The sequence below is a fragment of the Lampetra fluviatilis genome, chromosome 60 (assembly GCF_964198595.1).
Source record: "Lampetra fluviatilis chromosome 60, kcLamFluv1.1, whole genome shotgun sequence".
NCBI classification, from domain to species: Eukaryota; Metazoa; Chordata; class Hyperoartia; order Petromyzontiformes; family Petromyzontidae; genus Lampetra; species Lampetra fluviatilis.
Window position 1 is genome coordinate 1,281,710 of NC_136334.1, and position 13,055 is coordinate 1,294,764.

The 13,055-nt window shown below is 54.2% G+C and overlaps 1 protein-coding gene across 1 annotated transcript in view; it reads left to right on the plus strand.

Annotated features, from left to right (window-relative positions):
• The window catches only part of LOC144950930 (short transient receptor potential channel 7-like), a 91,194-nt gene that overhangs the window by 61,948 nt on the left and 16,191 nt on the right, over nucleotides 1–13,055 (plus strand). The window contains exons 8-9 of the mRNA XM_078881110.1: nucleotides 793–1,059; nucleotides 12,394–12,658. Coding sequence (XP_078737236.1) covers nucleotides 793–1,059; nucleotides 12,394–12,658 — 532 coding nt within the window. The remainder of the gene's footprint in view (nucleotides 1–792; nucleotides 1,060–12,393; nucleotides 12,659–13,055) is intronic.

Consider the following 13,055-nt stretch of genomic DNA (forward strand, 5'->3'; position numbering starts at 1 on the left):
GAACCCACGACCTCCTGTATACCAGATTGAGACCGTCAACTCACCGCACGTGATGATAACTCAACGAAGTGGCTTATCATCGTTGTCACGTGGACATTTATAGCAGACGTCAAGTCGCTCATGACGTTGATTTTCATTGTGTCGAAGAAAAAAAAAAAAACGAAAGGCGTTGAGAAAAATCCACGCGATCACGGGGAGAGAGATGTGCAAACTCCAAATATACAGACGTCAGGGTAGGGATCCAACCCACGACCTCCTGTATACTAGGCAAAGGAGTTAACATTTCACCACCATGGCGCCCTTAAACCAGCCACCACCTGGCACATCAGCAAGGATTGTCACGTAAATTAAACATGGAAATGAATTACTAGTTCAGCACACCGGTGTGTTGAAGAGTAAGCCACAACATTTACAATTCGAGTACCGTGACGTTTTACCTATAATTACAACAACCAGCCTCATCAGGCTACAGCCAGAATTGTGGAGAAATCCTCCTGCATCGGTATAAATGTGATGTCAGCTGCGAAGATCAGAGGGGGGTTAATGTAGCCATATCCATTACAATGGGTATCTATTATTAGTAGGATTATGCACAGTTAATTATTATGTTAATCTAATTGATTATGTAAATGTTATTGCATAAGATACAGAGTGTCCATTACTGGCTGCTCACAGTTAATCACCATCGACGTATCTGTATAGGCATGCTGTTTCAGCGTATTTCTTGGGTGGGCGGCTCCCTCCTCCGCTGCTGACGTTCCCAACGCGCATTCCCGACGGCATTTCCGACAGCGTTCCTGATGGTGTTCTCAACAGCATTCCCAACGCGCATTCCCGACCGAGTTCACGATCGTGTTCGCAACGGCGTTCCCAACGGCGTTCCCAACGGCGTTCCCAATGGCGTTCCCAACAGCGTTCCCAACGGCATTCCCGATGCTTGTTCCCAACGGCGTCCCCGACGCGCATTCCCAGCGGCGTTACCAACAGCCTTCCCGACAACGTTCCAGATGCGTGTTCCCGCCGGCGTTCCCAACGGCGTTCCCGACAATTGTTCCCAACGTACGTTCCCGACGGCGTTCCAAACGCGTGTTCCCAATTCGTGTTCCTAATGGCGTCCCCGATGCGCGTTCCTGTGGCGTTCCCCACATGCGTTCTCAACCCGCATTCCCGATGGCGTTCCTGATGTACCGTTCCCAACATCGTCCCAGACTGTGTTCCTGACTTGCTTTCCCCACAGCGTTCCCGACCCTGTGGGTGCCACCCGACGCTCTCCGGGTTTGTACCGTGCATCCTTCGATGTCCAACGTTTCGATCAGCGAGCCGGAAGTCTTTTCGTGATTTTGAATTCGGTTTTTGACTAAGAAGCTCCGGGCGTGCGAAGCGAAATATCGGACGTCGAACAACGAACAAATTACGGTTCGACCCGCAACGCGTCAGAGAGTTGTATGGCACCACCGTGGCAATGTGTGCAAGAGCCATGCATCAAATCCATCGCCGTAATCGGCTAAGAACAATCCGCTGCTGGATTGAGGCCCCACAACCTCCCCCCCCATCCCACGTCTCATTGTTCCACCGGCGGTGGTGGGGGTGCAGAAAGCCAGACAATAAAAGCTAAGCGTTGCAGAAAGATTTCAAAATTAAATTCATGAAGGTTGTAACGCCACCTGGTCCTCAAGAACATCTCACGCTTGAGGAGAAGAGGGATGTGGCACGGGCCACCCCCGTGCTGAGTAAGGTGACAGGCGCAATACTAAGGTGGTGTAGACATATACTTAATTGTTAAACTTAACAATGTTTGTATTTTAGCAGGTAAGGCCCAACTGATATATACAGCTCTTTTGCAATAGCGACCTGGCCACAAATGACAGCTTAACGAAGTGGCTTATCATTTCATGGAATTTTATAGCAGCCATATACTTTAAACACGCGACGTTGATTCTAAATGTGGAGGGGAAACCCATAGGGTCCCGTAAAAAAATCCACGTGACCACAAGGAGAGAAACGCGCATACGCCAAATATACAGCAGGCGTTAGGGTCGGGATGGAACCCATGACCTCTTGTATACCAGGCGAGGTAGTTAACATCTTGCCACCGCGGTGAGGAAGAGCTCAGATCAGGTTTTGAAGAATGTCTTTGATGAAAAAAATTAAAGAGGCGATGATTCAGGGGAGAGACAGCAAACAAGGTGGCTGGGCTGCCTTGGGGAGGACGAGATGGAATTGCGGGTGAGATTGAGAGGTTTAATCAACGAATTAGGATCACAAGAGGAAGGAGGAAAGCTGACGAGGAACCCTACCCCATGGCTAATGGGAATGACGGCAATTAGAGAAACTGACCATTAAATTCCACGTACATTTGACGCTTGTGTGTGAATGAGTTGTTTGAATCATTACATTTCAGAATCGTGAGAGATGGTGACTGCTTTGGTAGGCCTTCATCCAGAATAATAATAATAATGATGAAAAGCACGTTTGCAATTAAAGGGACATTACTTCGGAAACGTTCGGCAGCTTTTAGCTCGGCCGGCCAATTGAGCGGTCACCGCTCACCGTCCACCACCGACTCATTTCGCGCACACAGAGAATAAAACCGTTGTCGTCCCCACGGCTGTCCGCTGACCGCCGTCAAGCCGTCTGCCGCGAATTAGAACGCGAGAGACCCGCGGGGCGGCAGTGGCGGCGGCGGGGTCAATCGGGTCACCCCCCCCCCTCTCCGATGTGCCCGCTCCGATCGCCGGAGCGGGCACATCGTCAAGACGATCGGAGCGGCGATTGTCAAGACGATTGGAGCGGCGTTTTGCCGCTCTCTCACCGAATGCATTTTCAATCACATCCTAAAGGGGTGTCCTCAGTTTTAAAGTGGCTCTAAGTCTCTAAGTGCCGAATTTATGACCGGGTGTGTGTTGTTGTTTTTTCTTACTTTACTTACGAGGTTCCTGCACTGCTCCGCATTTATGCGGGAAAATAATTAATAATTATGTAAAGATTGAAAACAAGAGACCACTTACATATGCGTGCGTCAAACCTTCTGATTGGTGCAGAGAGGCCTCAAAGGGGATTGGCTACGACCAGATAATTCAAACTAATAAGTAGAGCAATTCAAACGTAAAAGGCGGGAAATGAGGGTTGACTATCAGTGTGACGGTTTACAACTGTTAAGAGAAGAAGGACGACGATTGGCTGAGGGAATTGGGGCTGAGCGAACCTTCCAGAAAGGGGGCACGAGGGATATAAAAGGGGGATAGCACGAAGGGAAGGGGCAGCTTGGAGAGATGACATTCGAGAATTGAGAACCAAGCCAGAGTCTCGGAATAGTTGTTGGTGTCCACAATAAAGAGTCATTACAAAACATTTTTTTTTAATTGTCTTCACAATGAATGCAAGCCGGGCAATCGCAAATGCCAATATTGCACCTTCCTCGCCCGTCGCGATTTTGATGTAAGATGATGAAAGATTAATGTGATAACCGTCCGCTAAAATTTCTGCCTCCAGGGGGGAAAGTTTGTTGCTGCGACGGCGATGACGATGATGGTGGCGGTGACCGACACTTCAATTTCATGCAATTTGTGCAATATTCATGCGCCGTGTGCATATATGCGCGGTCGTGATGATGTATAAATTATTTATGAATCGATGGGGCAGGCTCGTGGTCAGTGCAATAACGGCTGAACCGCGGTGTGTACACAGAGGTGACGTGGCACCGTGGAGCGTACTGCTATTGTTCTAAAACGAGGAGTGAGGAATTGCATGCGCGCATCGAATCCGTGCAACGCCATCCAACGCGCGTTGGTCTCTGGAGGTATTTGACGGGCGATGACGACATGACCTTGTCAGCTGCACGGCGGCCGAGTTAACGAAACGGCAACCCCTTTGATCAATTTGGCCGGTGTTTGCTGTGCATCAAAAAGCCCCTCTCAGCGTGAAGCGCGACTTCACGCTGAGATTGGACTCACGTCGGAGCCCCCCTTTCACGAGAGTCGCCGTGACCTCTGCGTCGCGGATGGAGCCAGATTCATTCGCACTTTCAAATTTAAGTGAAAGTGACTACTGGTCAGGATCTGTGCTGCCTAAAAGGGGACATTAAAGCCCCGCTTGGCAATCGTCGCACACAGGCACAAGTGCTGCTGCTATCAGGGCTCAACATCTCAAGCGAAAACAATGTAAACATTAATAACCATTGTCATTTTGAGTTTCAAAATAATGGAAATATACCAAACAAAACTGCTTGCGTGGCTGCAAATAAGATGCGATTCATAATTAGTTTATTTCTATAAGTGGGTGCAGATAATATACGTTTCAAAATTAAGTTTATTTCGGGCTAGATTGGCGTGTAAAAATATGTTTTACCCCTTCTGGCAATGAAACAGGTGTTAAGATATTAAAACACCAAACTTAAACCTTTTGCAAGGAATCATGTCTGTGTAGTGGTGGTATTGACGTGCGCCGACTGTGACAGTGATGGATCACGGGGCGGCGCGGGGTGCGGGGTTGGGCACGCGTTGTGGGCGTGGTGTGGACGCGCGCGCCGGGAGTGACAGATGACGGGGCGGCGCGGCGTGAGTGGTGAGGCACGATGAGATGTGGGAAAAGAGGATCGTAGCCAGCGCCCGGCGATTGGTCGAATAAGTGGGTGCTCGCAGCGACGTCCGCAGGTGGGGTATAAAGGGGGACGCGCGAGAGCACTCGGGGAGAGTTACCCAGTTGAAGACCCGAAGACGGAGCTGAAGACTTAGTCGCTAAGTGGATGTTGGTCATCCGAGTAGCTCAGTGGCGTTAGTCGCCGAGTAGCTAAGTGGATGTTAGTCATCCGAGTAGCTCAGTGGCGTTAGTCGCCGAGTAGCTAAGTGGATGTTAGTCATCCGGGTAGCTCAGTGGCGTTAGTCGCCGAGTAGCTAAGTGGATGTTGGTCATCCGAGTAGCTCAGTGGGCGTTAGTCGCCGAGTAGCTAAGTGGGTGGTTGTCACCCGAGTACTAAGTGGATGTTGGTCATCCGAGTAGCCCAGTGGCGTTAGTCGCCGAGTAGCTAAGTGGATGTTGGTCATCCGAGTAGCTCAGTGGGCGTTAGTCGCCAAGTAGCTAAGTGGGTGTTTGTCACCCGAGTACTAAGTGGATGTTGGTCATCCGAGTAGCTCAGTGGGCGTTAGTCGCCAAGGAGCTAAGTGGGTGTTTGTCACCCGAGATACAAGTAGGTGTTAGTCACCTGTAACCAAGTTTGATAAAATAAAGAGTGTGTTACCCGTGAAGTCGTCTCCCGCCGAGTTACTACATTACAACTGGCGTCAGAAGTAAACCTGTCTTCAAGAAGTATGGACACAAGGAAGACTACCCGTACCCACGAGCGAGGTCGGGATGACGACGGCGTACCGGGGACACCGACCTCGGGAGTAGAGGACGAGGAGTTGCCGCCGATGCAGCACTTCGCGGTGATGGCCGACGCTCCGCTTGCCTCCGACACCGGCCTCCAGGACGCGCACGCCCGGTTGGCGGAGTTGCTACTCGCCGCCGCCGCTGTCTTGGCCGACATCTCCGTTCCGGCGAGCGGAAAAACGGCTGCGGGGGTCGTGGAGGAAGCGACGGTGGAGGATTCCCGCCAAAAGGCGCTTCGCGCCAAAAGTCTGGAAGTTGCCGCCGTTTTTGGGGGGCCGCCACCGATTGGCGGGAAAGACGGACGCCACGTGGCCGGACACCTCCGCGCAGCGCAGCCCACGTCATCGGCGCGCGCCGGAGCCCTCCATTTTGCGCCTGACAACCGAGCCGACATTTTACACAACTCCAGCGGAGCGCGGGAAAATCTCTCCGACGTCGACGACGATCGGGTCCTCCAGCAAAGATTGCCCGCGCTGTCGGCGTTCAAGGCGGATGGGGGCGACTGGGGAGCCTTCCAACGAAGGTTCCTCGCTCATCAGGAGATGTCGGGGTGGTCCGACACCACTGCCCTGCATGCGTTGCCAGCGATGCTTGACGACGACGCGCTTGCAGCCTTCACATCTGCTGCAAGGTCGTCCCGCTCTACGCTCCAGGCCGCACTACACCTGATGGCGAAGGTGTTCGGGCCGCCCTCCACGTGCCGCCACCAGTTCTACGATCGGCGGAAGGTGGCTGGGGAAACGACGCTAGCCTACCGCACGGCACTGCTCGCCTTGGCGGACGCGGCTTTTCCCCGCATGGATAAGGAGGGGAAGGACGCCATGGTGACGGAGCAGCTGCTGGTGTTGGCCCACGAGTTGGGGGTCCCCATCAACGTGGCAGACGAGATGGAGATCTGCTCCCTGGCGATCGCCACGAGCATTCACGCGTACGAGGTCCTCAAACGCAAGCCGGGGGTCGTCTGCAAATGGCCGGGGAATGCGGCACTGGCCGCCACGATCGCCGAACCTCAGCCAGCTGCGGTGCAGGAGCGGGGCTTCGCTGCATCGTGTCCGGGGGAGTGGAGAACGGGAGGTCGTTCGCCCACACGTTCGCCCCGCAAGCTGGAGCAACCGAAACCTACGACGTCCGTCGTCTGCTACAACTGCGGCCTTCGGGGTCACGTCGCAGCCGGGTGCCGGGCCCCGCGTCCGCGCGCCGCAGGACCACGTCGGGACGACGACCAGGGCCACAAGTCATCCCAACAAAACCCGGCAAGTCGCGGCACCTCACACGTTCGGTCCACAAACACGGCACATTCGGGTCGCCGCTTCGCGGTGGGGGGTTCGCGGCTGGGTGCCGGGGGTTCAATTCGGCGAGGGGGGTCCGTACGCGGCCCGCAAGCAGTCGAGTGGTCCGAATTGGCCCACAGGATCGTGGCTGCGTCAGCCGGGTCGTCCGTGGTAACGGGGTTCATTGACGGGGTTGAGGTCCGGGTGCTTGTTGACACGGGTGCGTCGGCCACCATCATCTCGGACCTTATTTATAACATTCTTCCCGTCCAAAGTAGACCCCTTCTGCCAGTAGACGTGCCATTTTATGCGGCGAATGGGGGATCCCTGGGGATCATCGGCCAGATTCTGGCGACTATTTGCATTGGGGACATTAAATTAGCGGGCCCTATTTTTGTATCATCATCGCTGGCCGTTCCCTGTTTGCTAGGTACGGACTTTTTGTCAAAAATGCCCATCAAAATTTTTATTGATCAGGCCTGCATAGAGCTTCCGTCAGGTCGGCGGGTTGCCTTCTTGTCGAGCCCTATCAAAGTGCGCACGGTTTGTGCGACGGTGCAGGCGCTGGCGACTCACACTGTACGGGTACCCCCGGGATCGCAAATGTTAGTACCCCTTCGGTTCAGGAAGCCACTCGAGGTGGGTGCGGAGGCACAGGGGGTGCTGTTGGGGCCGTCAAACAGAGCCAGTAAGGGCCTCGACTTAGCGGTTGCTCAAACCGTGGTGAGAGGGGACAGTGAGCCGTTCGTAATGGTCCTGAATACGGGGTCGCGGCCGGCCGTAATTGCGCAGGGAACGGTGCTGGCTCACGCCGCGCCGCTGCCCGTTGAGGAACGGCTCGTGGCTCAAGCAGATTTTACTGTCGAGTCGCATCTTCAAAGTGATGAGGGGACTGAGTGGTTGGACTCGCTGTGTGCGGGTTCTGCTAACTTGTCCGGGGTGCAATTGGGAGCATTGAGGGGTTTGCTCATCGAGTTTGCTGACGTGTTCAGCAAACATAAGTACGATATCGGCTGCACTGACCTGTTGCGCCACCACATAGCTACAGGGGACGCGGCCCCTATTCGTCAGAATCCCTTCCGGCTCAGCCCGGCCGAGAAGGAACATGTGCAATCGGCGGTTAATGATATGTTGGCGGCCGATATCATTTCGCCCTCTTCTAGTCCGTGGGGTGCTCCTATTGTCCTAGTAAAGAAACAGGACGGGTCCTTGCGGTTTTATGTCGATTTCCGCCGCTTAAACAAAATCTCGATGGCGGATGCGTATCCGCTCCCCAGGATGGATGAGTCGCTGGATGCCTTGGCGGGAGCGCAGTTTTTTTCCACACTCGATCTGCTTTCTGGATTTTGGCAATTGCCACTCGATAACGAGTCTAAACCTAAAACTGCTTTCCGGACACCTGGGGGCCTTTTTGAATTCAACCGTTTGCCCATGGGCTTACATTCCGCTCCCGCCACGTTCCAGAGACTCATGGAATTGGTTTTGTCGGGCCTCCAATGGGATACCTGTTTGATTTATCTTGACGATATTATCGTCTTTAGTCGGACTTTCGAGGAGCACCTCCAGCGACTGAGAGCGGTGTTCCTCAGGATGCGTTCCGCTAAGCTTAAATTTAAACCGGCTAAATGTTTTCTGCTTCGGGAATCGGTCAGGTATTTGGGCCATATCGTGAGTCGTTCAGGGATCTCGACGGACCCTGCTAAGACGCATTGCGTCAGCTCATGGCCAACGCCAACCTCGGTCACGGAGGTTCGTAGTTTCATTGGTTTCGCCTCCTATTACCGTCGTTTTGTCAAGCAATTTGCCACCATAGCCAAGCCCCTGCACGCTTTGACGGCTAAGGGTGTGAGGTTTCACTGGGGGGCAGAGGAGGAGGATGCGTTCTGCTCCCTCCGTGACGCTTTGGTGCAGGCTCCCCCCTTGTGTTACCCCGATTTCACACAACCGTTTTTGCTTGACACGGACGCCAGCAATACGGGTATCGGGGGGGTGCTCTCACAGTTGGTCGGGGGGGTTGAACGGGTGGTCGCCTACGGTAGTAGGGTTCTTTCCCCCGCGGAACAACGCTATTGCGTAACTCGTCGTGAATTGTTAGCCATTGTGTTTTTTACACAGCAATTCAGGCCGTATCTTTACGGCCGTCATTTTACGGTCCGGACGGACCATGCGGCTCTACAATACGCTATGCGCGTGGCGCAGCCATCGGGCCAATTGTCCCGATGGTTGGAGGTCCTTCAAGACTACCAATTCACGACGATTTACCGCAAGGGGTTGCGGCACTCAAACGCGGACGCCTTGTCGCGGTTGCCGCCGTGCACGGACTGCACATGTTTGTTGGGATCAGCGCGGTGCAAACCCCCGGTCGCCGGCACCCCGGGAGTTGCGCTCGCCGCCACTGACACCCCAGAGGAGGACGCCCCCACGGGGAGGGATTCGCTGTTGTCGTTGCCCCTCATTGAGTGGGGCCGCCTCCAGATGTCCGACAGCTCCCTACTTACGCTGCGTCGGAAAGTTGGCGCTCCCGAACAAGGGGAGGCGCGGGTCGGTTCCTGGGTGTGCAGACAGGGCCTGTTGATGAGGTGGGACAACATGTCCCGGCGTCACGTGCTCGTTGTGCCTGTTGCTATGCGGGGTAGGGTTGTTCTGGCAGCTCATGAACGGCTCATGCATCTGGGTTTTCACAAAACGCTCGCCCTAATCCAGCGAGACTATTATTGGCCGGGGATGGGTAACGACGTGGCGAATATTCTTAAGGGATGCGTAGGGTGCGCCAAAAGGAAACCGCCACCATTGGCAGCTAATCCACCGCTGCAATCCATTCAGGTTTCGCGTATAAACGAATTGGTAGCGTTGGACATCTTGGGGCCCTTTCCGGTTACACCAAGGGGAAATAGGTTCCTGCTGGTTGGCGTGGAATACTTCACCCGATGGCCTATGGCATGGCCGCTCGCCAACCAGTCGGCTGCGGCGGTGGCGGACGCCTTTGTCCAGGGTTATGTGTTGGACAAGGGCGCCCCCGAACGCTTGCTGACGGATCAAGGGAAGAATTTTTCGAGCGTTTTGTTGCGCGAGGTGTGCGACCTGTTGGGTACAAGGAAAGTGCGTACTTCCCCCTACCACCCGCAGACTGACGGGATGGTTGAGCGTCTGAACAGAACGATTACGTCTATGTTGTGCCAACAGGTCTGCGACGATCAGGTTGATTGGGACTTACAGGTGCCGGGGGTACTCGCGGCCTATCGAATGGCCCCTCATGCGGCGACAGGGTTTTCCCCATTTTTTCTTATGTATGGGCGGGAGGCCGATCCGGCCATGGACGTCCAACTGGGGATTTCCCAGCCACGTGCAAAATCTAAATTGGCAGACCACATCAAATTTAATATCGCCAAATTGACTGAAGCGCGGGAGGGGGCAAGGTTGAATTCGCGGTCGCGGCAAATTGCAAACGAGAAATTGCATGAGCGGAGGGTGCATACGCATGATTGGAAACCAGGCGATAAGGCCTGGCTGCATTGTCCACATGCACCGTTGGCTACGTCCCCCAAGTTGTTGAGACCTTGGAGGGGACCGGTGGAAATTGTGCGGGTTGCACGGCCCCAGAGTATACAGATTAAATGGGGGAAACGCCGTTGGTATGTGCACCCCTCCCGACTGAAGCCCTATGCGGCACCGTGTGACCCCGTTCTGTGCCGTGACGACCGGGCGTGTGATGTGACCGTCGACTCGGGGAGGGAGGTGTCGCAGGCTGATCCTCACGTGTCTCCACCTGACCCACCCCCAGGTGCCTCGGGCTTGACGGCTGCTGACCGTCGAGAGCCTGAACCCCGGGGCACGCACGAGTCCTCGATGCCTGGCCGATGTCTTCCTGAACCGCCGGCACCACCGGACGTTCAACCGCGTCTGGTGCCGTACGACGGACCGGCAAGGCGGACTCGGGCTAGGTCTCAACAATTTTCATGAGGACGGTTTTTTTTTTTGTGCTCTACACCGAGCTCGCCCGGTGTTCCCCTCTGCCGGGGTAATGTCCCGTTGTAGGGACGCTCGGAAGAAAAGGGGACACTGCACGAGTCGAAAAAAAAAAAATTCCATTTATTTTTTTTGTATACACATTGCTATTGTCACTCGCCGGTTTGTATATATTGTTCTATTGTCGCGGTGGCATTGGTTGAGGGTTGCGGATGGTGGTGTTCGCGTCGTGTTGTGTTGTTAGCTTAGTTGGTGTTCTTGTTGTTGTGTTGTGTTACGGGGCACACAGGGAGGGTTTGTATATTTTTGTAGCAGCCGGGGCGGCTGCGAGCTATGTGGTAGGGGGTGATGTAGTGGTGGTATTGACGTGCGCCGACTGTGACAGTGATGGATCACGGGGCGGCGCGGGGTGCGGGGTTGGGCACGCGTTGTGGGCGTGGTGTGGACGCGCGCGCCGGGAGTGACAGATGACGGGGCGGCGCGGCGTGAGTGGTGAGGCACGATGAGATGTGGGAAAAGAGGATCGTAGCCAGCGCCCGGCGATTGGTCGAATAAGTGGGTGCTCGCAGCGACGTCCGCAGGTGGGGTATAAAGGGGGACGCGCGAGAGCACTCGGGGAGAGTTACCCAGTTGAAGACCCGAAGACGGAGCTGAAGACTTAGTCGCTAAGTGGATGTTGGTCATCCGAGTAGCTCAGTGGCGTTAGTCGCCGAGTAGCTAAGTGGATGTTAGTCATCCGAGTAGCTCAGTGGCGTTAGTCGCCGAGTAGCTAAGTGGATGTTAGTCATCCGGGTAGCTCAGTGGCGTTAGTCGCCGAGTAGCTAAGTGGATGTTGGTCATCCGAGTAGCTCAGTGGGCGTTAGTCGCCGAGTAGCTAAGTGGGTGGTTGTCACCCGAGTACTAAGTGGATGTTGGTCATCCGAGTAGCCCAGTGGCGTTAGTCGCCGAGTAGCTAAGTGGATGTTGGTCATCCGAGTAGCTCAGTGGGCGTTAGTCGCCAAGTAGCTAAGTGGGTGTTTGTCACCCGAGTACTAAGTGGATGTTGGTCATCCGAGTAGCTCAGTGGGCGTTAGTCGCCAAGGAGCTAAGTGGGTGTTTGTCACCCGAGATACAAGTAGGTGTTAGTCACCTGTAACCAAGTTTGATAAAATAAAGAGTGTGTTACCCGTGAAGTCGTCTCCCGCCGAGTTACTACATTACAACTGCATTAACCACACATACTTGTGGTGAACATGCAAAAAAATGCTCTGATAGTATAAGCATCGTCTTTCAAATGGATTGGTCCACACCAGAGGCAGCTTTCTTTAGAGCCTAGTCTCAAATGGTGTTAGACCAGAGGACGCCAAAAGGTGAACAGCACAAAGACAACGTACTATCAGGACATTGAGAACTCGGGGCGAGCAGCTATATAAAGGGACCTCCCTTGCCAATATCAAAGTATAAGAATAGGTTTTACCATTTCTGGCACTAAAACAGGTGTTAAGATGTTAAAACACCGCATTAACCACATATACCTGTGATGGGCATGAAAAAAAATGCTCTAATAGTATATGCATTGTCTTTGAAACTGTCACGGCACGTCATGGCACGGCTCGGCTTTCTGCAGTGGAATAAAAAATCAATGCCGGCACCTGCGGAGCTATGCTGAGGGCTGGTTTGGCATGGCCTACCCCTCGGCGGCGATGGCGGCGGCTCTGGCTCGCTTGCGCGGTGGGGGAAAAAAATGCGGAAGCTACTTGTCCAACAATTTGACAAGTGTGCGCGCGTGCGCGTCTGTCTACCCCACCAGCTCGGAGCCACTGGCTCCCCTCGGACCCTCAGATCATCTCCGAGGGCCTCTACTCCATCGCCATTGTGCTGAGCTTCTCGCGCATCGCCTACATCCTGCCGGCCAACGAGAGCTTTGGGCCCCTTCAGATCTCCCTGGGCCAGACGGTGAAGGACATCTTCAAGTTCATGGTCATCTTCATCATGGTCTTCCTGGCCTTCATGATCGGCATGTTCAACCTATACTCATACTACCGGGGCGCCAAGGTCAACCGCGCCTTTGTCACGTGAGTCTCTTTGAGGATTTGGGGAGGGTTGTGATGGGAGTGAGGTTGTGGTCAGAGTGGGCCTCGATATCAGAATCTTTCTTTTGTATCCTGATGAGAAATCCGATGAGCTTAGAAGCTCTCTTTCACAGGCGTCCAGCAGTTAGCCTCATTTTGACCCACGGGGCACCCCGAAAAGTCAAAACGCCGAGCGGCCAGCAGCGACGGACAGCAGTCACGAAAGGTTTTGTCAATAAAGAGTCGACGTTCCTCAAATTGGACGAGGTTCAAATTGGGAGGTCGAACTGGCGACCTCCAGATTGCAAGTCCGCTGTGCCGACTGTTGCTCCACGGCCACGTCTCACGTATCGTGGTGAGAATTCCTGAATGTTCGTGCGTACATACGTTGAACTTCTTT